General features: G+C 30.7%; 2 protein-coding genes across 17 annotated transcripts in view; one reads left to right on the forward strand and one right to left on the reverse strand.

Annotated features, from left to right (window-relative positions):
• Positions 1-2,052: 2,052 nt before the first annotated feature.
• On the forward strand, positions 2,053-6,549 carry LOC106663651. 2 transcript variants are annotated; one of them, XM_014388653.2, is made up of 5 exons: positions 2,053-2,337; positions 2,512-2,637; positions 2,820-2,958; positions 5,654-5,801; positions 5,947-6,549. In XM_014388653.2, exons 1-5 carry the CDS (start codon positions 2,256-2,258, stop codon positions 6,088-6,090), a joined length of 639 nt encoding a protein of 212 aa, XP_014244139.1. In that variant the 5' UTR covers positions 2,053-2,255; the 3' UTR covers positions 6,091-6,549. The 2 variants fall into 2 exon arrangements, with proteins under 2 accessions (XP_014244139.1, XP_014244138.1); XM_014388652.2 differs by having other exon boundaries at positions 2,413-2,637; positions 5,947-6,548.
• Positions 6,550-9,363: 2,814 nt separating this feature from the next.
• LOC106663702 (synaptic vesicle glycoprotein 2B-like) overlaps positions 9,364-25,634 on the reverse strand; it is a 28,488-nt gene continuing 12,217 nt past the window's right edge. For 4 of the 15 annotated variants that reach the window (XM_024224962.1, XM_024224956.1, XM_024224968.1 and 1 more), the window contains 33 exons: positions 25,306-25,332; positions 24,073-24,105; positions 23,907-23,930; positions 23,571-23,597; positions 23,397-23,423; positions 23,257-23,283; positions 23,090-23,113; positions 22,906-22,932; positions 22,766-22,792; positions 22,616-22,642; positions 22,466-22,492; positions 22,316-22,342; positions 22,166-22,192; positions 19,065-19,091; positions 18,956-18,982; positions 18,678-18,704; positions 18,537-18,563; positions 16,168-16,194; positions 16,019-16,060; positions 15,900-15,923; positions 15,181-15,258; positions 14,942-15,122; positions 12,389-12,424; positions 12,165-12,326; positions 11,941-12,103; positions 11,764-11,885; positions 10,729-10,967; positions 10,488-10,666; positions 10,075-10,328; positions 9,851-10,010; positions 9,663-9,790; positions 9,542-9,597; positions 9,364-9,473 (listed from right to left, as the gene is read on the reverse strand). In XM_024224962.1, coding sequence (XP_024080730.1) covers positions 9,557-9,597; positions 9,663-9,790; positions 9,851-10,010; positions 10,075-10,328; positions 10,488-10,666; positions 10,729-10,967; positions 11,764-11,885; positions 11,941-12,103; positions 12,165-12,326; positions 12,389-12,424; positions 14,942-15,122; positions 15,181-15,258; positions 15,900-15,923; positions 16,019-16,060; positions 16,168-16,194; positions 18,537-18,563; positions 18,678-18,704; positions 18,956-18,982; positions 19,065-19,091; positions 22,166-22,192; positions 22,316-22,342; positions 22,466-22,492; positions 22,616-22,642; positions 22,766-22,792; positions 22,906-22,932; positions 23,090-23,113; positions 23,257-23,283; positions 23,397-23,423; positions 23,571-23,597; positions 23,907-23,930; positions 24,073-24,105; positions 25,306-25,332 — 2,295 coding nt within the window. In that variant the 3' untranslated portion in view covers positions 9,364-9,473; positions 9,542-9,556. Of the gene's footprint in view, positions 9,474-9,541; positions 9,598-9,662; positions 9,791-9,850; positions 10,011-10,074; positions 10,329-10,474; positions 10,667-10,728; positions 10,968-11,763; positions 11,886-11,940; positions 12,104-12,164; positions 12,327-12,388; positions 12,425-14,941; positions 15,123-15,180; positions 15,259-15,899; positions 15,924-16,018; positions 16,061-16,167; positions 16,195-18,536; positions 18,564-18,677; positions 18,705-18,955; positions 18,983-19,064; positions 19,092-22,165; positions 22,193-22,315; positions 22,343-22,465; positions 22,493-22,615; positions 22,643-22,765; positions 22,793-22,905; positions 22,933-23,089; positions 23,114-23,256; positions 23,284-23,396; positions 23,424-23,570; positions 23,598-23,906; positions 23,931-24,072; positions 24,106-25,305; positions 25,333-25,634 lie in introns of those variants that run through there. The other 11 variants (XM_024224959.1, XM_024224957.1, XM_024224958.1 and 8 more) reach the window with 11 other exon arrangements.

Below are 25,634 nucleotides of genomic sequence, written 5' to 3' on the forward strand. Positions count from 1 at the left end.
AGAATCTTGTCCATTGGTTTTCTGAAGAATGAAGTTTGTTGGTCTGTAGGGGACTATTGCTGTGATTACCGCATGGTATATACTAGTGTCTGTGCCGTGTCTGCCACGCTACGTGCTGGACACGCTTTTGTGCTGGTAGATATCTCAATCGACCATCTTCGTTGCGGTCACCGACGCCCCTTTAAGAAAAAAATTGTATTTGGACTAAAAATGAATACATAATTAATTAATTCTCTTCATGGGATTAATATCAGCCTTAATATAATAATTACACGGAAAAAATAAGGGATAAGGCGAGTTTGAAGCAAAGAAAGAACTGTGTTGTTTAGTGTGCGTTAGTTAATGATTATTTGGAGATGCATTTTCAAACTAACCTGTCCCAGTGAACTCAAAAATATTATTGTCAAACTAAAAAATAATAAGTCTCCAGGTTTAGATGGTGTAAGCCCGAAATTCATAAAAAACATTTCTAATAAAAGCTTAATACACTTCACCAAAATAATTAATGAATGGTTATTTCCCCATAATTTGGATATACAGTAAAATAATTGTATTACCTAGACCTGGTAAAGACTTGTCTCAGGTGAGTAGCTACCGGCCCATCTCACTTCTTCCTTGTCTTGGCAAAATCACTGAACGCATGATATTAAGAAGAATCAACCTGTTTATTGAAGAGAAGAACCTACTGGCGGCTGAACAGTTTGGGTTCAGGTCACATCACAGCACCACAACACAATTGGCGAGGGTCACAGATATTATTGAGCACAATTTTAATTTGAACAAGCACACTGGGATGGCACTGGTTGATGTTGAAAAAGCGTTCGACTGCGTGTGGCACAATGGGCTTATCTTTAAGTTATAACTTTCCCAAATACATCGTTTATTTAATAAGGAGTTATCTGGAAGATAGGAAATTTTGTGTCTCGCTTAACGACGTAAGCACCGACTTTCGGCCAATTGCTGGTCCTTGGGCCCACATTGTTAATTTATTTATTAATGGTATAACCGAACTAAAAGTTAAGCCAATGTGTGCCCTATATGCTGTTGACACCGCTTTTATGATCTCGGCTCTCAGGGTAGATACAATAGGTAGGCATCTCTCAGTAGCCCTTGAGAAAACATTTAATTACTTTTACAGGTGGCGGATGAGACCCAATGAGTCAAAAACAGAGGTGATTTTGTTCACTCGCAGAAGGCCTAATGTTGATTGTTTTGTGACAATAAATGGAAGGTGTATTCCATGGAAAAAAGAAGTGAAGTATCTCGCTTTGATGATGGACTCAAAGCTCACGTTCACCAAGCACATCAACACGGTATGCGATAGAGGAGTGGCTCTAATCTGCAATCTATTTCCGTTGTTAAATAAACACATTTGTATAATTTGAACAATGTTTATAAATCCCAGGCCCTGAAGATGATCTCAATAAAGCTCGAAACATTGGTACGATAAAGAAAATGTTTTTTCTAAAACCTACGTTACACCAGACCGCATCTCACGATCTCCATATAATCATTAACTAAAGGTCATTAAACACCACACATTCGTAGACAAGAATGCGTATAGTATACCAGATGTGTATATCATACCAGAAATGATCTATTTCCAGGTATGTAACATAATTAGGGAAGAACTCTCTCTCTCTCTCTCAATAAAATATTTGAATATCCTTTTCAAATTTGAAACTGCCCAGTTATTTGATTTGAGCTAAATAAGAGATTATTGATATTGAAACAATGTTATAGGTCATTGTTATATTACTATATTCTATTAAAGCTATTTAACGCAAATTTAACTTGTTAGGCTCTATCTTTCAGTGATAAGCTGTTTTTCATGAGTTACTCCCAAGTACTTGTACTTCCGTATTTACTACCTCAGCCTGTATTGATTTATGTAATAAATTATTGATTTAAATAAATTAGTAATTTCATTAAATTAAAATTTCGTTTTAACAAATAAAATCAAACAATAGGTTAATTTTTTGTGTCATCTCAACTTTCAACCGAAACAGACGGAACTGCGTAACCACCGCAGGGGGTGGTTTACGGAGGGGGATGGGAAATGGTGGGGGACCCCTTTGCAGGAACCATGTGGTATATTTTTAGTAGGGAGAGTTCGTATTCGAATTGGATGTGTGGGGGCACAGCCTGCTCGAAATAGAATGTTACTCCTGCAGCTTGATCCACTCGTGCAATAACCAGATCGAAAGGCTAAATGTAATATTTTAAAATTTCCCAGTCTCCTTGTGGTATGCGGCATGAGGATGACAGGGCACCGGGAGTGCGGGGAATTGGAAAATTTCGAAAGCGTACACACTGAAGAGGTGAAGTCGGAAAACGGTCTGTACGAGTTCATTTTTGAAATATTTCTTCTTGTATTTTGTCGTATATTTTTATGTGACATCACTTTTGAAGGAGGTCTTGAATGCAAACGGTGCAATCTTTCCTTCTCGGCGGAGTCCTCCCTGAAAATGCATAACAACCTACATGGAATTACTTTTAAATGTTTGACAGAATCCGAAATAGCGCTAAGAAGGGATTTACTTTACGAAGAAGTAATTAAACAGCAGGAAAAGGATGAAGAGAGGGCCAAAGCAGCTTCAGTCGCACACAAGCCGAGGAGAGTTTATAGGCCGAAATGTAAGTGCGAAATAAGTGATAATTGTTTATGAAGGAAACGACCGGTTTAGTTACGGCTTGGCAGACTATTGATTTCACTCGCTCTCCCGTAGCATATTGATTTTTCCCCCTTCGGCTTCCTCCAGGTCCCAAGGCTTCTTCTGCCTCCAGTTCTTCTTCAATTTTTTTTTTCACTTTTCCAGCGACAAGGGTTGGCCTCACCAAAGTGAAAATGGAAGAGTGTCTTCGCTGCGACGCCTGCTCCTGCATCTACATCGACCCGCAGGATTACTACAAGCATATGAGGAACTTCCACCAGAAGTTCAACACAGTCATTCCCAGGTATGGTTATCGGCACCTGATTTCCTGCGTTTTCAGGGAAAAAAACAACGCAACAACTGCAAAAGAATTGTAACAATCACATCTATTTGTACATTACCTTCAATCCATCATATGTAGTGGTCTATGGACCAAATTACTTCTTTCAATTAATTAATCTTTATGTAAGGTTTTTAGTTGAAGTGAAAAACTTACATAAAAAGATTGATTACTTTCAATTTTAACGTTTACAATTTTCTTACATGTTTATTAGAAATAATCAATAATGACTGGACTGAAACCTGCTTTCTTACTTGCATTTTAAAGTAGTAAGATGAATGTTGATTAAAAGGATAGACCAAAAACTTCTATGGCCCGACTTCGTCGTTTGTTGATTTTACGGTAAATAAACCAAGTTGCAAAAGTCTATCAAAATGTTTGTTAGGCATATGGTCCGCCTGCCATCGCTGTTTGCTGCCACCAGACAATCTGTCTCATGCCATAATCAGTGCAACTTTGATTATTTTAATCATGTTTGGCGAACATTTGAATATGTTCAGCGGTCATAATTGATCATATTAATTATTCTTATTATGTAAGGTCTTAGTTGAAGTGAAAAAGCTAGTGTCACGAGCGTGATTCGAACACGCTCAATAAACTATAATAAACTCCTTGAGCTATCATGACTTCGATCCACTCAGAGACCACTCGTCATCTCAACCTACAACCTTTCGAATTTTCCCTCTCATTTGCCATTTTTTGTCGGAATGGATCAAAGCCCGTTAGCTCAAGTGGTTGGTTAAAGCAATGGCGTATTGAGCCGAAGGTCGTGGGTTCGAATCACGCTCGTGACACTAACTTTTTCATCTCAACCAAACCCTTAGATAAAAAGAATAATTATTAGAGAACGTGGAATGCGGTCTGATGTGATGTAGGTTAGAAAAGCATTTTCTTCATCGTGCCAACGTTTCGATCTTTTCACTAGTTTTCGTGGTCCGCTTGACCAATTAATATCTTTCAATTAATTAATCTGTATTTAAGGTATTGGTTGAGATAAAAAGTCAGTGTCACGAGCGGGATTCGAACACATGACCTTCGGCTTGATACACCGCTACTCTACCACTTGAGCTATCGTGAGTTCGTTCGATCTTTATTGAGATCATCTTCAGGGCTTGGGATTTATAAACATTGTTTAAATTATACAAATAAACTTATGAATATGGATTTATGATGATCTAGACATTTTAGGTTTAATCAAAGTATTTGTACTCACTCAAAATGTGTGTAGTGAGATGTTAAATGTTTTTTGTTTGTTTTCATTTTGAAGGAGTAGGGATAGAAATTCATTTTTCTATGAGGTGTCGGCTTCTTTGATGTGAAAGGACGGACAATGTGGAAAAAGGGGGTAACCAGTTTGTCGTTCGGGCCTGCTTAGCCTTTCAGGATTATTACAAACCAGATTATTGGGGAAATGAGAGATAAATTGTTGAAATTTAGGCACTGTACAATTGTTTGATGTGTGAGTTTAATTAAACCTAAATGTTTTATATTGTATACTTTTGTTTGGTGTTTAGTGACCGTTATTTGATAATTATTTGGAGATGTGAGATGCGGTCTGATGTGACGTAGGTTTTAGAAAAACATTTCTTTATGATATCAACGTTTCGTTCTTTATTGAGATCATCTTCAGGACCTGGGATTTATAAACATTGTTTAAATTTTACAAATCCATGTAGGATGCGAAAAAAAAATTGAATCTAAAATTTTCTAGCATTGTATAAATTCATTTTTTTAAAATCTAAAATTTTCTAGCATTGAATAAATTCATTTTTTTAATCTGAAATTTTCTAGCATTATATAAATTCATTTTTTTAATCTAAAATTTTCTAGCATTGTATAAAATTTTATTTATTTATCTAAAATTTCTAGCATTGTATAAATTCATTTTTTTAATCTAAAATTTTCTAGCATTGTATAAATCCTTTTTTATAATCTAAAATTTTTTAGCATTGTATAAATTCATTTTTTTAAATCTAAAATTTTCTAGCATTGTATAAATCTTTTTTTTAATCTAAAATTTTCTAGCATTGTATAAATTTTTTTAAATCTAAAATTTTCCAGCATTGTATAAATCCTTTTTTTTTAATCTAAAATTTTCTAGCATTGTATAAATTCATTTTTTTTAATCTAAAATTTTCTAGCATTGTATAAATCTTTTTTTTAATCTAAAATTTTCTAGCATTGTATAAATTCATTTTTTTAATCTAAAATTTTCTAGCATTGTATAAATTCATTTTTTTAATCTAAAATTTTCTAGCATTGTATAAATTCATTTTTTTTAATCTAAAATTTTCTAGCATTGTATAAATTGTTTCTTTTTTAATCTAAAATTTTCTAGCATTGTATAAATTAATTTTTTCACCCTACATGTATTTGTAAAATTTAAACAATGTTTATAAATCCCAGGCCCTGAAGATGATCTCAATAAAGATCGAAAAACGTTGGCACAATAAAGAAAATGTTTTTCTAAAACCCTCGTCACACAAGACCACATTTCACGATCTCCAAATAATAATCATGTATATAATTTAAACTGTCAAAATATACGTATACATAATGTCATATGTATTAACAGAAAAATAATTTGAGTGTTTCTATTTCTGAAACGTACTTCTATTATCTCTTTCTGACTTTTATTTTTTAAACGTACCTATTAAAGAAGCAGAAGAAAGGTTACCCAACAGATTACATTGCTCAGCACCATGAACGAGATGGAAATCAAGCCGAAGCAGGAAAAACAGGTGAAGAAAACAGTGAACGCTGATGAAACGACGAAAGATACACGCAACATCCAAGAGCACATAAAGGTGACTCGTATTTTGTATTATCTGCCGTAGGCACATATCTTATATATATTTAATTGAATGTTCGGTGTGTATGATGGCGAGACGGTGCGCATCCATAAACCGACACTTACCTCATAGATGGGCCAATGACTTTATATCTTTACAGAATCGATGGAGCAAGGTGATCCTCGAGAGGCTCAAGCTGCCCGAACAACCAGTCAAAATAAAGGAAGAACCGCCAGACGATGACTACAGCTACCTGCTTGGAAACGTCGAAGTAAAAATCAAAACAGAACCAATGGATGTATAATCAATCCCTCCACCATTTGACCCTAAATGATCTCAGAAACTTAAAGTTCAATCTTCTGTCGATTGTTCTTAACATAACTCTAGTCTTAACACAAGTCAATGTTCAAGCATCGCCTTGTCGAATGTTCGCCTTAATTGGCCAAAAAATACTATTGTATATCATCTTAATGTTTGTTGATTTTTCAAAACTATAGCCAGCGCGTACCACCAATATGGATACTATTGAGGTGTTTGTAAAAAAAATATGTTTTATTTATTATCTATATTATTTATTATTCAATCTAGTTTTTTAAATTTAATTTGTGTAGCATTGTATTTGTATAATTCTAGTCAAGTTTGTTGTCAGATGTGTTGTTGCAATATGATAAAATTCACTTTGTTCGATGAAATTTTGACTCTAATGTGATTTAAAATAATACTCAAATCGATTCACACGCTCAGTTATAAAAAATATGTTTATTTGTTTGAACATCAATAAATTTGATTGTGAATGGAAATTATATATTTTTATTTCAATTCTCCCTCTTTCTCGCCTTAAAAAACCGTGAAAATGTGAAAAAATATTAACCCTATTCTGCTGAAAGTCAAATTAACTTCTAAACAATACTTCCAGACATGTTGTAACTTGATAGGACAGTCACAATGATAAGGAAGAGAGGCTAGTGAAAGCGAGGAAGTGAACTTGTGTAAAAATTACAAGTCAATAGGTGAAATTTATGGTTTTAATCATAACAGATTTTATGCAGTAATCCAAATTTCGAGCCTTAAATAAATGCTCATCATCAGCCCTGGATGAATCAGGGCTCCACAAAACTAGGATATCCAAACTCTAGCCTAGTTCAAAAATTAATAACTTAAATAATATATGAATTTGCTAATAAACGAGAGCAGATTTAAATGGGATATAATATTAATACATTTAAAAAAATTAGAAATACTAAATCCATTAGGTTTCGTGGTTCAATTGACCAAATAAATCTTTTTCAATTAATTTATCTTTAAGTAAGGTATTGGTTGAAATAAAAAGTCAGTGTCACGAGCGGGATTCGAACCCATGACCTTCGGCTAAATACGCCGCTGCTCCACCACTTGAGCTATCGTGAAGTGGTTAAGCAGCGGCGTATTTAGCCGACGGTCGTGGGTTCGAATCCCGCTCGTGACACTCACTTGTTTTATCTCAACCGATACCTTAATTAAAGATTAATTAGATGAAAATTAAAAATACAATTACAGATGTAGTGATTTTTTACGAACAAAATTCTATTGCCTCAAATCAACTAAAGTGATTTATGCTCCGTATCTCACATCAAAATGGATGGTTCAGTGTTGATAGTATTTACTTCTTATCGTGTCGGGAAATATGTATAGACTGCCAGAAGAATACTGTGAGGAAAACATGTTTAAATCCAAGAAGACTTTCCTGCAATTTATTGTGAGAGGAGAGAGCAATTGCCATCTTTGTTTATAAATTTGAGATCGCTAAGTCTTCGCACGTCTCCAGTGAGGGACTTCGTTATAATTGAGGGTAGAATGATGTTTAATAAGTATTTTCTTTGATTCCTTTGTTTTTGATATTTTTGAGAGTATTGATGTGTTTTGTTTTGGCGAAACTTGGATCAAATTAAAAAAAAAAAAACACCACCCTTATTTTTAAGAAATTGTATATATGACACATTTTACTTATTTAACAGCGACAACATGGTGATTTAAACTGTATGATTAGTCCTAGAATGAAAATAAAAATGGATCCTTACTATTAGGGTACAGACGGTAGAAGTGATCCAGTCCATTCCATGCAGATGAGAGACAAGAAGTGTAAGATCCTAAAAAGTAGTATAAAATTATTAGAATAAATCGACCTGCTGAGTCGTTTGGAAAAGGAATTAAGCTCGTAAAAAACGTAGTTTTCGAGAAATGAGCAAAAACCTAAAAAAATCGAAAAAATTGTATTGTCTTTTTCGATGTAAATGGACGTGCTGAGTAGTTTGGAAAAGGAATTAAGCTCCTAAAAAACGTAGTTTTCGAGAAATTAGCAAAAAACCTAAAAAAATCGAAAAAAATTGTATTGTCTTTTTCGATGTAAATGGACCTGCTGAGTCGTTTGGAAAAGGAATTAAGCTCCTAAAAAACGTAGTTTTCGAGAAATGAGCAAAAAACCTAAAAAAATCGAAAAAAATTGTATTGTCTTTTTCGATGTAAATGGACGTGCTGAGTCGTTTGGAAAAGGAGTTAAGCTCCTAAAAAACGTAGTTTTCGAGAAATGAGCAAAAAACCTAAAAAAATCGAAAAAAATTGTATTGTCTTTTTCGATGTAAATGGACGTGCGGAGTCGTTTGGAAAAGGAATTAAGCTCGTAAACCACGAAGTTTTCGAAAAAAACATAAAAAATCTAAAAAAATTGTATTTTCTTTTTCGATGTAAATGGACGTGCTGAGTCGTTTGGAAAAGAATTAAGCTCGTAAAAAATGTAGTTTTCGAGAAAAACGAAAAAAAAATCGATGTTTTTATAGACTTTTTCGATGTAAATCGACCTGCTGAGTCGGTTGGAAAAGGAATTAAGCTCCTAAACCACGAAGTTTTCGAAAAAAAAACCCTAAAAAAATCGACAAAATTTATAGTTTTTTTCCGATGTAAATGGACCTGCTGAGTGGATTGGAAAAGGAGTTAAGCTCTTAAAAAATGTAGTTTTCGAGAAAAACGAAAAAAATCGATGTTTTTATAGACTTTTTCGATGTAAATCGACCTGCTGAGTCGGTTGGAAAAGGAATTAAACTCGTGGAAAACGAAAAAAAAAGAAATTTTTTTAATTGTCTTTTTCGATGTAAGTAGACCTGCTGAGTCGACTGAAAAGGAATTACACTAGTAAAACACGTAGTGTCGAGGAAAACCCCCCCCCCCCCCAAAAAAAAAAAAAAAAAAAAATTGAAAAAAAAAAAAAACGAAAAAAACGACCACCTGGTTTTTGCACGAAAAAATGGCCATCTTTTACGGGTAAATCTATTAAAATTAATTTGTTTTGGGAAGTTTTAAATGATTTTTTCATATATTTTATTACACTTCTAATAAAAAATTGTCCGACGAAAAAAAANAAAAAAAAAAAAAAAAAAAAATTGAATTTTTTAAAATTTTATTTTTAAATGATCAAGTTAAATAAACCGGAATTCAATATTAAATTACGGGTAAATCTATTAAAATTAATTTGTTTTGGGAAGTTTTAAATGATTTTTTCATATATTTTATTACACTTCTAATAAAAAATTGTCCGACGAAAAAAAAAGTTTTGATTATTTTGACTGTTTATTAATAAAAGCAATAAAAAAATATTATTTTCAAATTGGAAAAAATGCTGATGATGACCGGAAATGCAAAAGATAAAATCTCCACCTGAAAATAAATATAACATAGGATTTTCATAAATAATACTTAATAATAAATAAATCAATAATGTTTACAGCTATGTTGAGATGTCACTTTTTTGATGGCAAGAACAAAACAAGCAATGCCGCAACTAGAAAAAAATTATACATTTCAATTTTGTTGTTTTTACATATAATAAACTCTTTTGCATCTTACTAAAAAAGCAGATGCCAAAACTATAAACAGGGAGTTGACAATGTGAGTCTACAAAGAAGCCGATAAACATGTTGCCGATGATAGCTCCAAACCTTCCTGAACTAGCAGTCACTGCAAGTGCAGTACCCCTGTAAAACGTATGCATGTTAAACACAAATTGAATTTGCACTGAGATCTTTTGGGCTTACGCAATTGTAGTGGGGAAAATTTCGACGATAATAATGAAAAGCAGTGTTTCCAGAAGTGTGGCACTAGATTCGAACATTGCGCAAAGAAATATCATAAAACTTTGTTCTTGCACATGTATGAATAGCAATGCGGAGATGCCAGTCAATAACAGGAGTACACCTGGACATCACATTTTTTTGTGTATAAGTTACAAATAATTCTTAAGATGAAATGTTTTATTTACTTAGTATGAATTTTTTAGATATACATCTTAGGAATAGGAAAGTAATGATCACTACAGGGAAGCTAGAACTGGTTATTACAAGAGCATGAACGTAAATGTCATGAGTTATTGTGTGACACTCGCTATCGGATTGGTCAAGTATTGTACTAAGCGCCTCTGAAGCTTCACACATGGCTGCACTTTTCTTGTAAAAGCTTGAATATTTGGCCATTCTCTCGAGTAATTCCGGTACCCAGATTACTAGTGTCAAATACCTAAAATAATTTTTGTTCAGTTAAATAGGCAGATTTAGTTAACAGACATTATTATATTACGAATATTAGGCTTATTACATCATATTCCCAATTTAGAAATCTTAATACTTCTACACTCTATGTACAAATTAAAATCACAAAATTACCCATTCAAATTACCCAAAGTTGAAGCAAAAATCAATAACACAGCACAATATGGTACGCGCTCGCATTTCATTGCCAAAAAGTTCTTTGTAAGCAGAGAACAGATCTAGAAACTGTTGTGTTATAACTTTGCTCAGAGTGAATTTATTAGACTCCAGTTTTTTGGCTGTATCCGAATCAATGAGGCAATTCACCTAGAGAAAGGAAAAATTATCAATCTTAATATACACGAAGACCCTTTGTGCGATATACAAACTGGAAATTTGGATGTTGATTTCCTCGTGTTTATTCTGTACATTTTTTTCAGAGTGTCAAAAGTCTCTTGGAGCCTGCCCGTGATGTGCGTGAACTTTGGCGATTCTGGGAAGAACGAGACGAAGACAAGCCCGGTGAAAGACGGGATGGATGCGCATGCGGTGAACAGATTCCAAGACTGGTAATCTATTATTCCAATTTGAATATGAATTTTATATGGCAGAATCAACATGGCAAGAGCTGTGAATGGAACAAAAAATAAAAACAGCTATAAAAATCACATCACATTAAAACAGTATACAATATATTACCAGAAGTAAAATATGTATAAGACTAAGGGCATATTACAGATTAAAGTATAGGCCGACAGTTTAGTTTGAGTGAGTTGCAACCACATAAACTAGGCAAACTAAACTGTTGGTTGGATCATAGTTACAAATCAAACCTGCATTGGACAGCTTTTGCCAAGTGGTTCTACAAAATGTTACCCAAATCAGTTGTTATTGCTATTAAACAGATTAAAAATATTATAAAGGTCAGCCAAAGAGGTCAAATAGCATTGCCAGGTAATCCGAGGCAACATTATGAAAATTGAGGACATGGCGTTCATGGCTAAATGGGAGATTTTTTTTCACTTTTCCTTTAAAAAAGAATTGGGCAGCCTATCAAATTGTTTAGTTGGTCTTGTATCAATCAACTAGAGTTGCTCAGGTGCATGCACTCACATAAGATGTAATGTTGAATAAGGAACCAATGAAAGTCTGTACTATGAGATGAATCTTAACTAATTAATTCCTCCTTTCAATCCTTTTAAGCTTTTATTAATAGTAATTGTAAAACTAATTATAAAATTATATTTATATGATTAAAATTTCATGTGATAATCGTTTAAAATCAAGAAAATTTATATTTTGAATCTGTTTTTGTGAAAATTTCATTTCATGCATTACTAACGGTTTGTCAGTAATATTTTATAATTAAATTATTACAAATCTATTTTTATTTAATCTAGAATGAAATTACCAATATAAATAACCTGGTATGTATACCATTCCGCAGCAGTAGAATAATTCAATTAGCGGCAGTAATATTTCTCCTTGGTTCTCAGTTAGGAACTCGCCAAAATATGCGAATACTAAACTTGTCGCTCCGATAATACTGTAATCAGATAATGGATTAAAAAGAAAAATTGTATAAAGTAAAATGTTGTTACCTGAAACCATTAAAAACCCTAAATAGCATTAACATGAACTTGTTATAGGAGAAGCTGGATAACACACCTGCGACAAAATCTAGCAAAAGGCTCATTAATAATGCCTTCTTTCTCCCTTTTGTATCAGAAATTGAGCCCCAGAAGAATGTCCCGATAAGCATTCCTTCAAAGATGACAGAATTACAACTTATTCATTAATTTTTATAAAGGGAAAATCGGCGTACCGATATATGGGAAAACATTGATTTGCCCTTTGTCAATCGAAGTCAGGTTTAATGCACAAGTTGAGGCAGGCAATGTGAAAGAAAGTGTGCTTAAACTGGCACTGCACGCCATATATATGATTCCACAAGTTATATACAACGCAATATGAAAGAATCCAAACTCTTAAATATAAATTGTTATTAATAATCTGTAAAAATTTGTAATATTTGATTAATATTTTTACTTGTTTCTTGCAATGCTTCGTCAAAATCGATTGGCTCTGAAAAATCAAACAAACAATCAAAAGTAAAATAATACTAGATCTCTGATGGCCTAAAGGCACCATGTAATTGAAGGGGTTCCGTTCCTTGGCTCTGTATAGTAGAAATAATGTAGGAACCCCAATATGAGAATTGTGCTTGAGCACAGCAGTGATTTATGTCCCTTTTTCCAATTTTTTGGCTGGTGTGTAAAGGATGATAAAAGAATGTATTTAAGAGTGAATGACTGAGTAGGTTTATGTTTCTTTGTGTTACTGCGATTACCTTCCTGTTTACAGCTCTGGGCATAACTTCGGTGGTAGGATGTGTAAGACTGAGGTCTAGCCCAGACTTCCAAAACCTGAGATGGGCGATTATTTATATATGGTGTGTATTTTCTGCGCATGTTGAGTGTGAAGATATTTATTAGAGTGAGTGTGTAGTGTGAGAGGGATGACGAGGGAATATTGGGTACCCCATAGACACTCAATTAAACCATTTCATTGTAGATAGTAAGTTTAAAGAGTGATAGAGGAATTAAAAAAATATATTATTATTACATACATATAGAATAGAATATAATAAATTTTTATTTATACATGTGCACAACAACATATACAATAATTTTTGAATGTACGGAAAGTGACGTTTCACTATGGCTTCCTACTATTTACACTAATCATTTTTGTATACAAATAGGTAAGAGAAATTCCATAATAGTTTGTGGGAAAAAAAATTATGTTAAAAAAACCCACAAGACATACATATAAGTGAAGCATGTCCAGGCCAGATTTATAAGTTTTTTGCAGAAGTCATTTGTACATATGTAAGTATATTGGGTTCAAATCCAGCAGCCCTGCATTTGAACCCGGGACCTTCACCTTACAGTGATGAGCGCTGTGTCAACGCTTAAGTCGTTTTGCCCACCGACACTTTCAATAAAAATAAATAAATACAAATCTTTGTTCATCCCAGGTTCTTTTTTGAGGCAAAGCTTTTATAATGTGTATAATTAAGGTAAAAAACTCCCAAGTGATGAGGATATTGAGTCATAATAGAAAGAGAGTTTTTTAAAGTTTTGTTATTTTTTAAAATTTAATTTAAATTTTTTTAAATTTTAATTTTTTTTAACAGAGTTAATTATGTTTAATAATTATTATTATTCTCAATTAGCCAGACATTTTAGGTTAAATTTAATTCAAGAGGAGTATTTCAAGTAATTTGTAGTGCATTTGGTTTGGATTACCACAAAACTTGTCACGGTTCCAGTCATAATATATCATCATAAAACATATTAATTGGGGGAGGGAGATGAATTGCATTGAAAGGAAATGGAAATTCAATTGTATTAATTTAAATAAGAGTTTCATTATGCGTTAATGTACTATTGCACCGTAAAATAAATTATAATAAAAATTACAATGTTTTTAAAATACATTTTCTTTTTAGATACGTTCTTTTTTGTAAGTAATTATCAAAAGTTTTGCTAGTTAAATTTTTATGTATCAACTTATTTGATTAAAAAACACATAAAATAATATTGAATTGATTGTTTCTTGCATAAAACGTATCACTTTGGGGGAAGATGAATTGTATGAACAAAGGAAATGGATATTCAATTGTATTAATTTAAATATGAGTTTCATTATGCGTTAATGTACTATAGCACCGTAAAATAAAATAAATTATAATAAAAAAAAAAACAATGTTTTTCAAATACACTTTCTTTTTAGATATGTTCTTTTTCATAAGTAATTATCAAAAATTTTGCTAGTTAAATTTTTATGTACCAACTTATTTGATTAAAAAACAAAATAAAATTGAATCAATACATAAGTTATAAATTATAATAAAAAAAACTTTCAGTATTATAAAAAAATGAAGTTAGAGTTCAGTTTAAAAAAAATATGGCAACAGAGGCAATTGAGCATGAAAAACTTCAAAGCTCATATCTCAAAACTATCAAAAGAGTACATATGGCGTTTCTTCTTAGCAGCGCAGTATTGAGTACCACTCTACCACCTTAATCGAGTGATGAGGAGAGAATGTATTTAAGTGAGTGAGCGTCTGTGTTTTATAGGTTTAAAAACTGTATGAGTTGGGGGCTGAAATGACCTAGCTGTTGACAGCCCCTAGAGCCTAATTTTGGTGGGAGAATGTATAAGACCAAGGTCTAACCGTGGACTCTTGAATCACCAAAGTGACCGATTGACAAATGTAATGTTGAAAAGCCATGAGAAGGTATAATTTTGATTCTGTACACTTGCATATGTACAAATATGTTCAGTGTTTAGCTAATGCAAAAGTAATCTAATGACAAAGAGCATGGTCTGTCACTTGTTTCTTTTTTATCGTTTAATTGTATTTGTTCCTTTTATTATTACTGTATCAATAGAAGTAAAAATCCTGTAAAACTCATAACTGCCTCATTCTATAAAAGAAAAATTAATATTTGCAGACAGATAAGTTCACAGTAATATGGATTGTTTGATGGAAATTTATATAGAAAAACAAAATAAAAAATATTAAAAAAAAACCTTCATTTCCATTTGGTAACTTCTTTCTCCAGATGTCTCTTTCCAGCGCTTCACCTTCAGGTGTGTCGAACTGTATAGCAAATCTCGACCCGGTCGCTTTTGCCGAGGTAAGCGCTGCATGAGAACCGGCCATAAAGTTGTGAAGTGACCTGTCGCTTTGCCTCCTGATTATTTTCTTCTCCTGCGTAAAATCATCAGATTCAACATAGTTCGAGTGCGTTAAATGTATGCAAACTTACTGGGCTTGTTTTAGACGAACGGGAATGGCTGCCTTGTTTGGGGCTTTTTGAAGTAATGTCACCGTACAATTCATGACCCTGAAAAGAAATCAAGCTTTCTTAAAATTGTTAATTGTATGAATATTTAGGAATAATAAATTTTTTATTTTATTTTTCATTTAACTGATTATATTAATAAAACAAAATGGGAAATCATTATGTTAATAAAGTAATAAATATGAAACTCTGCAATACAATTTCTTCAGCAGAAATTTCTCTTTCCACTGACCCAAGTATATTTTAAATTTTATCCCTAAATGATTGTTTTTTAATAATATTTATTTATTGATTGATTTATATATACAATTAATTAAAAATCATGTTTTGAAATGACTTACATTTGTCTTAATTTAACTTCATTTAAAAATCAAACAATAAGAAAATTATTAAAAACATTAAATAAACATGTATTAATAATCATCTAAGTGTAAACATAATTAAAATATAAAAACTACAATGGTAAATAAAAATTGTATGAAACACAATGTGTGTGGAATGCTGAATATGAAAAGCTAGAAGTTATTAGTGCATTTACACATTAAAAATATTCCATAACATAAAAATAAATATTTCTTAGCCTAATAAATAAATAATAAATCTATATACACTGATTAAAAATATAAATAAATCACTTATGTCTTGTTTTAAACCAGAACAAGAAAATGTATAAAGTTACTTACTTTCATGCTGTGATAAGAATGGCCCTAAGAATAAAAATACAATTTGTTGTATTCAATAAAATAATTGAATTTTATACAAACTCATATTATTTGATATTAAAAAAAAGTAAAATTGTTACTTTAGATATATCCTGGCCAATAATTTGTTCTTGACTTTTCCCCTAAAGATAGAATAAAAGTATTAGTAAAAGAAAATGTAATAAATGATACAATTTACAAAATATGTTAGGCTGGATTTAATAATATGCATATTTAAAATATTACTTACGACAGTGCCTTCTCTGCTCTTTAAAACCTGACAAAAAGCAAATCAATATAAATTATTTCCAATAATAATTATAGTTGAGTAAAAAGACTAACAACCAATTGGTCATTATTTAAGTAATATTTATAAATTGCAAGTTGTATTGATACAATATTTATTAGCAAATTTGGTGAAATATACAATGAGAAAGACGCTTAATCTAAAAGCACCATATTTAAAATTAAAAATGTAACTTTTTCCAGTGACAAGAAGTATCTAAGGAAAACACTAGATGAAAAGCTCACCAGGAAGAGACATATAAGCAAAACAAGACCAAAAGCAAAGGTGTGGACCAAAGATTTTGTAATAAAACATGGAGTATAAATATAAAAATAGTCTACTGGCTTTACACAACAACGATAAGACTTTGGCCATATATGGAGCTCTAATATGGTGACCAAAAACCTTAGAATAGAAGACAGAAAATCAATTTAAAAAATCGTATAAAATGTCTTAAAAGTTACACGAGCAATGCATACTCGCTCAATTTCAGCAATAAGTGGCACCATGCATTCACACAACCAGAGGATGTAAACAGACTCTTAAGACAAAATACCTGACTTAAGAGAAAGCTATCATAAAATCGTACAAAAGGATAAAAATAAATGAGAGTGCAGTGTCTGGGTCAGGCAAAAAAAAAAAAAAAAAAAAAAAAAATTGACAGATTCTTCCAAGTACAAATAAAAAAAGAATATTGGGAAGAATAAATACTGAAACAATAGGGGCCTTATTATATAGATGGTTCTAAAATGGAATGGGGCAGGAGTCAAAAGGCTCAAATTTAATCTAGTGAATTCTCTAGGCCGAACATCATCAATATACCAAGCTGAGATCCAGGCAATAAACTCCGTGCACAAGAAATACTTAAAAATGGATTAAAATGTCCACTTAGCTCTGAACACAAAACTAATCAGGGAATGTTTAACAAAACTGCAACTCTGGGGAAAATGAAATCAGGTAACTCTGACATGCCAGGAAGCAAGAAAATTATAAGCGACAAATTCATCATGCACATTGCAGAGGAAGAAAGGGAGATTAAAGTCACCAGTGGTCCCAGAAAAAAAGGGAAAAACAAATCAAATTATTTTTTGCTGTTCTGCTACTGTTTTGTTCAAACAACTGGATTTGATGGGGTCCTTCTTCCAAAACAAACTGAAAGGAGTTTAAACATTAGTGATAGAACAGTTTGCACTAAATGAACAAGAACAAACATTGTAAGTTGTTGCTAAACCAGCACTAAACAATTTGTTGTAAGATTTTTTTTCTACCCAAAGAAACTTTCTGGGTTACAAAATGAATTTACAAATTTCCTGCCTCCAGACATGTATTTTTTATGGTGTCCCAATATGGAAAAAAGACCTTCAAAAGAAGTCTGGAGTTCGAGCACCAGAGTGATGACCAGAACAAACACAGCTTTTACTCAAGAACTAAAAAGTTCGTGATAGACTTGAATCTACACCAAGAAAGTGCAGGTTTTCTGATTTCCAGCCTGAAATCTAAAAATATCCAGGCTCCACTTTCTTTCATAATATGGCTATTGCCTTTTTTTATTTTCTTCATAGCCAGAACTTAACAATGCTAATAAATGCATTCATTCTCAATGTACACTTAGAAGCACAAGGTGAGATATCTACGAAGTACGATATAGTAAAACAGTCCTGTTCCCTCTAAAAAATCAGAACATGATAAAGAGTGTGCTCAAGCACAATTATCATCTTGGGTGGCATTCCTACATGTTCTCTATATAGAACCAAGGACTGACAGCTTACAATTAAGTGAGATACTTGACCCTTATCTACATTCCTGACATGAGGGTTTTGGTCCAAAAATAAGTGTTCATGTGCCAACCTTGCATGACCCATACTTTAATGTCAGATCTGTCAAATAACCTATTTTTTCGTTTTATTTTAGGGTTGGGCATGTAAATCTCATTTGTAAAAAATCTGTTTGTGATAGAAAAAATCTGTTATTTTTCATAAAATCATTTAAAGGACACTTTTACTCCTCGGCCATCAAAGAAAATAAATATATGATTATCCAGAAATACCCATTTTCCTAGAAATTATCATAGATTAAATTATTGATTAAATGAATAATTATACATCTCTTTTTAAAGTTTTTTATTAATAATATTGTAATTATTAATTATATAAGTTTTAATAAGTATACAAATAAAATTTATAGAAAATCTCCTTACCTCAAAACTAATTTTTGAAGATTAAATAAAAATAAACAGACTACACATCCCTTTTTAAAGTTTAGTTTTTATTAATAATATTGCTTATATAATAAGTATATAAATAAAATTTACTGTAAACTTTAATTTTTCTTACCTCAGAATCAAGTTTTGATGGGTGTACCTAAATAAAAATAAACAGAATATACATCTCTTTTTAAAGTTTAGTTTTTATTAATAAATTGCTTATATAATAAGTATATAAATAAAATTTACTGTAAACTTTAATTTTTCTTACCTCAAAACCAAGTTTTGATGGGTGTACCTAAATAAAAATAAACAGAATATACATCTCTTTTTAAAGTTTAGTTTTTACTAATAATATCGTAATTACTGATCATATTATATAATAAAATTGACTGACAACTGAAATTTAGCTTACAACAGAACCAAATTTTGATGGACTGGTATAAAATAAATTAAAAAATACATTAGAAATCTGTATTATTTGTGGAAAGTATATTTGATTTATTAAATTAATATTACAGTAGGTTAATATTAAATAATATTACTTACATCCAAAACAGCTTCTGATGGTCCGATCTAAACAAATTTTTTTTAAATAGATCACCTCATCTCGTTTCTTTTTCAAATTGATTATTATTAATAATTTAAAATTGCTTACTTTAGGAATGGTTTTTGATGGCATAACCTAAACAAAAATTTAAAACGTATTAGGAATCTTGCCTTTTTTTCAGCTTTTTTAAAAGTTTATTTAGCACACATTTATTGGCTAAATAAATATCAATCAATGATCAATTAACATATCTAGCAGATGACCAGAAAAGGAAAAAGTATATCAGAAATTGGTTTTGTTATCGCAATCTCCACATATGTATTTTTTGTTATCACATTCTCCACATATGTATTTGGTAATTGACCCTATTAAATATTTAAATTAATTATACGTTTTATATAATGTCTTTGTTGAAATGGAAAAGCTCATGACACTAGCTTTTTCATCACAACCAAGACCTTAAATAAAATGTATTAATTAATTTAAATAATTTTTTTAATGTAAAGTAAATGAATAATATTTTATGATACAGTATAAGAAAAAAATCAATCTATCTTGCTGTATTTATATCGTAATTAAAAATACCACATGTTCTGGGGAAGGTAAATAAGGAAAAATAGTGCAGACAAATAGGCTATGTCCAGATGAGTTTCTACTTTGGATATTTGTGCATGTAGTATGTAAAAGAACTGTTGGACAATGACATAGATTGCGCAATAGACTAATATTTATTGCAATGCAAAAGGCCGTGAACATCTAATGAGCTTTATTTGTAAAAGAAAAAAAAATATAATTGAAGACCCATTATCAGTAAGAATCTTAGTCTGGGTCTAATTAAAATAATGTTTAAGGCCAAGGGAAAAACTATTTAAGTTTAGTTTCAGTAGGTTTTAGAATGTGGCACTCTAATCTTTATTGTGCCAACGTTTCGATCTTTATTGAGAACATCTTCAGAACTCAGTGTTTGTTTTCCGTGTCGATGTGTCATTCTTGTCTGTCGTGTTGAGAATGCCAGTGAGATATACTTTCAGTTTCCAACAGTTTTTAATCGTTTTAGTTTTCAATAGTTTTTAGTTAGTATAAAATTAATAACTTTTTCATTCTGGATGTACATAAAGTTTAATGATTTAAGTTAGTGTTTCGCCACTTTCACGGCGTCCATGTTAGGCTAAATCCTTGTGACTTGCGGGTCTTGCAAAACTGTAACCGCTCCTCGAATAGTCGAAAACTGAACCCTTCTTTCTCAAATTTTTCTAAATGTATTTAAGAAATCTTTTAATCTCTCTCTCTCTCTCTCTCTCTCTCTTTCTCTATATATATATATATATATATATATATAAAATCTATCTAAATGCCAACATCTATGTATCGATGACCACATAACTAACTAACTAAATAAATAAATATATAAAAGCTGTTAGGTGTAGGAGGATTAGTGGTTGAGAGGTTAAGAGATTTAGGAATGAGCATAATTACGGGATACATCCATAAGAGAGGAATGTTATATATATATATATATATATATATATATGATTCTATCTTATTCTAATGTATAATATAATTAACAATACTATGCGTTCTGAGGAAGGTTTCGAAGAAAAGCAATGATGTAAAAAGTAATGAAAAGTAAAGAAAAGTGACACCAGAAGATTTTCTACTTGAAGATTTGCATACGTATTATCTAAAAGAACTCTAGACAATGATAGAGATTGTTCAGTATTCTAATATTTATTGCATTGCACAAGACCATAAACAGGCCGAATCCTAATAGCCTGTCATATGAGGTTAGTAATGAAAAACACTGTTATTTGTAGGTACCCCACAAATAAAATCGAGAGGGAATTCAAATAATGCTACAAGAAACCAAAGCAACAGGAAAATTGAATTAGCTTGAAAAATAAATACTAACATTTTAGAAGAAATAATCAATAAACTTTACATTATGACCATTTACATGAAAATAAAATATAATTTATAACCAGATTGTTTATAATTTGAGTACTAACGATTTTCAAAACTATGCGTAATTAAATGAACTTTATTTGTACAAGAAAAATATTTAAAATTTAGTATCCGACCCTTTATTAATAATAAAACAGCAACGAATTGTAGCTGGATCTAATTAAAATAATTTTCAGGGTAACGGGAATCTTAGTTTTCAATAGTTTTTTGATAATGTAAAATTGCCAACTTTTCTCTCTGGGTATAAAGTTTAATAATTGTAAGTTTTTTGCCACTTTCACGGCGTCCATGTTACCCTAAACCTTCGTGACTTACGGGTCTTACAAAACTGTAATCGCCCTTTGAACAGTCGAAAACTGAACCTTTCTTTCACAAATCTATCTACATATAAAGAATTCCAGGAAATGTAACTTATATCAGGAACAGCTTTAGACGGCCCTATCTTAATAAAAAGTTGAAACAAATTAGAAATCTTTTCTAGTTAGAAAAGTTTTCTTTATGTTGTCTGTTGGGGCTATGAACCAGAAATTTAGTTGTTACTGCCATCTTCAGTGTTGAAGTTGTCAATAAATGTCAAAACATGTATGACAGACCAACACAGCCTGGAATAGCGGACTAGGATGATCAGTAACGGACAAATCAGACAAACAGATCTACAATCCCTCATGGAAAAATCTCAATATTACTTTGAAACTAAAATACTACAAATTGGAGCCATGGACCATGGAAAATGCCCAATGATATCTAAAATTCTGTAAATGATGAGATATCTCCATATGGTCTGTGGGGGTGATGAATTTGATATTTGGTTATTACTGATTATCCTTTGTCTTCCTGGCCTTGCTGAGTTAGTCTATACAATCAGCATTTCCACCATCTTCAGTGTTGGGTCTGTTTGGTGAGAGGGTGAAATATCAGAACATGCATGATGGACCAATACAGATAGGATAGACAGACCAGGATGATTTGTAAAGATAAGTAATTAATAGGTTCACCACTCCTTAGGCCCTATGGAGAAATCTCACAATTACTTCTTAACTAAAATACCATGAACTAGGGATCATGTAATGAGAATTGTGAAAATTAAATGATAGTAATGATTAAATTTAAATTTTGAAACATCAATTTTTTTAAATTACATGCAGTGAAGTTTTGTTCTCATAAGTTAAATAAGTAATAAATTAAATAATACTTAATCTAATTAAGTACAGTAAATAAATTACTATTGATAAACGAGATTAACTTACATCAGAGACAGCTTTTGATAGCCCGATCTAGATTTAAAACAAAAAATTGAAGCTATATAAATCTCAAATTTTTCTCTTTTAAAATAGAGTATGTAATAAAGTTTATTTCCTATAAATTAAATAACTACTGATAGAGAAGAAATAACTTACATCAGAGACAGCTTTTGATAGCCCGATCTAGATTTAAAACAAAAAATTGAAGCTATATAAATCTCAAATTTTTCTCTTTTAAAATAGAGTATGTAATAAAGTTTATTTCCTATAAATTAAATAACTACTGATAGAGAAGAAATAACTTACATCAGAGACAGCTTTTGATGGCTCGGTCTAGATTTAAAACAAAAAATTAAAGCTATATAAATCTCAAATTTTTCTCTTTTAAAATAGAGTATGTAATAAAGTTTATTTCATATAAATTAAATAACTACTGATAGAGAAGAAATAATTTACATCAGAGACAGCTTTTGATGGCTCGGTCTAGATTTAAAACAAAAAATTAAAGCTATATAAATCTCAAATTTTTCTCTTTTAAAATAGAGTATGTAATAAAGTTTATTTCATATAAATTAAATAACTACTGATAGAGAAGAAATAATTTACATCAGAGACAGCTTTTGATGGCTCGGTCTAAATTTAAAATAAAAAATTAAAGCTATATAAATCTCAAATTTTTCTCTTTTAAAATAGAGTATGTAGTAAAGTTTAATTGCATTCAGATAGGTATTAAAACTATTGCTTACATCTGAAACAGCTCTGGTTGGTTCAATCTAAGTAAAAATATATAAACCATTATTTTTATACAATTTTTAAATTTGAGTGAAAAGTATGAGTATGCAATTAAATAAAAATTGCTGATAATTGAAATATAATATTAATAATATCCGTTAAGAAATATTATTAAATGATAAATAAAATGCTACTTACATCAGAAACTTTTGAAAGTTCATCCTAAATGAAAATGGAAATTACATTATACACACTTTTAATCATTATAAATTTATTTAAGTTTACACTGTATGATAACAGAATTTGTAATCATTGTTTTAATATCAATTGCATAAATAATTACTAGTAAACAAAATTTGACTTACATTCGGAGGAACTTTTGATTGGCCAGTCTATATTAACATGCAAAGCAAAAATATTTTTAAAATTAAAATATTTAAAAAAATATATATCCAGTGATGATTCATTATTAATTGTGTTTATTTATAAATAAAAGCTAACTTACATCAGGGAAAATTTTTAGTATCCCAGCCTAAATTGAAAATGGAAACATATTTAAAAAAAATTATGTTTTACAACTAAAGATATAATACATAGTAGTGTTTAATCAAGAGTATTATGGGAATTAATATTATTTAAAAAATTAATTATTTATAAGTTTAGATAAAGCATTTCTTACATCTGTCATCATTATTGGCGCTCCAATCTAAATGAAACAAGAGCAAAATGAATAAATTATATATTTTGTTAACATAAAATTTTATATAGTACAAATTTATTTCTTTGAGCAATTATTTATTTAAAAACAAAAACAAATAAATTAATTATATTTTGATGATTTTATCAGAAACTACTTTTAATGGTAAAATTTAAATAAAAACATAAAAATGTAAGGTAAATTATTGTTATAAACTTAAAAGAAATAAAATTGATTATGCAGTGTTTATTGTCAATTATGGATAATTAATTTTTAATTAAGTCAATAATTATTACCAGTAAATGTTATTCTACTTACATCTGAATGTTGTTTTGTTGGTTCCTGAAAAAAATTTAAAACTTTAGAATCACTTTTAAATATTAAAACAGTAATGTCAATGTTGTGTAATGCGTATGTGAAAATTATAACATTTAATAACTATTATTGATTAACTATTTTTATTAAGAAACAAAATATTGCTTACAATTGAAATTCTTGCTTGTTCATTTTGAGCTATCTGGAATATAATATAGAAAATACATTAAAAAGCATTATTTATTTTTGCTTTTAAATTAGTGGTTGTTAAAAATGGATTATAGGGAACATAGTAAGTTAAGTTAGCGTCTATCTGAGATTTTCTGGTTTTGATATATTTGGCCGTCTTAACCCATTTCAGCTGTTCAAATCAAATCTGGATACAGAAGCCCAACATGAAGTCCAAGCAAGTTACACAACTCTAAAAGACCTCCCAGCATCTTCTTACCAGATTCCTAAACTTCTAACCAAACAAATCAAAAGGAGAGGTTAGGTAGTCTAACTACCGTTTTTTATTGCATTATAAGGAGGGAAGAATGGAATTATAATTTCTGATGAATTTCTGCAATTAAATATGCAAGTCCTACATGCGGTGTAATCACACAACCCTATAATACCTCCTGGTCTCTTCCTCACAGATTCTTAAACTTCTAGCGATGCCAATCAAAAGAAAAGGTTAGGTGATGTAACCACCACATTTTTATTGTATTATGAGGGAAATTATAATGATATTATAATTTATGATGAATTTCTATGACCTGCTCTTCTGCAGTGAAAGAAACCTTCATTATATAACCGGAAGAATATAAACGCAAATAAAACAACTAAAGGTGGACCGTAAGTATAAACTCTTAAGTCAAAAGATTGATGTACTGTCATGATCAAACTAAGTCATTACAATTTGAGACTAGTGTGGACTTCATTTTCTTCTTGTTATTTTTTTCCCTAGAGACCATGGTAGCTAAGTGGTTAAGGCAAACTTGTATATGCCACTTTAGCAGTTCTGCATTCGAGTTTTGGCATAGCCTTTGGAACTTTGAGATAAATTTGGAAAAAGTATTGTAATCTGGTTATGGTCTATCTGTGACACCCAACACTAAGGTTGGATGTTAAGCCCTCCTATATGGCAAGAATTACTTTTAATTTAACTTTTTAAAATTCTTTTTAAGCTGAAAAATAAGCTTCTACCGCCAGAGGTATAGAGAGTAGTAAGTATGTTCATCAGAAGTATTAGAAAAAATGACTAGAAATATAAGTGCAAAAAGCATGTTGGTGGTAGAAATATCTGAATTGCATCATATTGGGGGTTTATTTGAAATTAAAAGGGTTGAAATAAGCCCTTTTATAATACTTTACGTATAATATACATTAAAGAATAATGTTCATATACAATTTTACTTACTTTTGCAGAATCAGTTGATAGGTCATCCTGCAATAACAATTAGGAAGTACATTACAAGTTTTGAAATATTGTTTTTCCCAGAATTCACTACTAACTGAATATTAAGATAATATTTTATGGAATTTAATTACTGATTAATAAATAATTAAATAACTGGAAGTTAATTATGTCTTATATCATCTTATAATTTTTTGGTATACCATATAATTTTCTGTGAGTTTGTCTCATCAATTTGCAGTGATCCAATTTTCAAGTAAGAAAAGTCAGTTATAATTTTATGTATATTAATTTAAAAAAAATTAATTAATTAAAACAGCTTTACACAAATA

The sequence above is a fragment of the Cimex lectularius genome, unplaced genomic scaffold (assembly GCF_000648675.2).
Source record: "Cimex lectularius strain Harlan isolate CLEC.00 unplaced genomic scaffold, Clec_2.1 scaffold100, whole genome shotgun sequence".
Taxonomy (NCBI): domain Eukaryota; kingdom Metazoa; phylum Arthropoda; class Insecta; order Hemiptera; family Cimicidae; genus Cimex; species Cimex lectularius.

Coding starts and splice junctions, on each gene's coding strand:
- LOC106663651 (XM_014388652.2), top strand. CDS start 2,256: ATGAGGATGACAGGGCACCGGGAGTGCGGGGAATTGGAAAATTTCGAA. Junction 2,959..5,653: donor TTCAACACAGTCATTCCCAG/GTATGGTTATCG, acceptor TACCTATTAAAG/AAGCAGAAGAAAGGTTACCC. Junction 5,802..5,946: donor ACATCCAAGAGCACATAAAG/GTGACTCGTATT, acceptor ATATCTTTACAG/AATCGATGGAGCAAGGTGAT.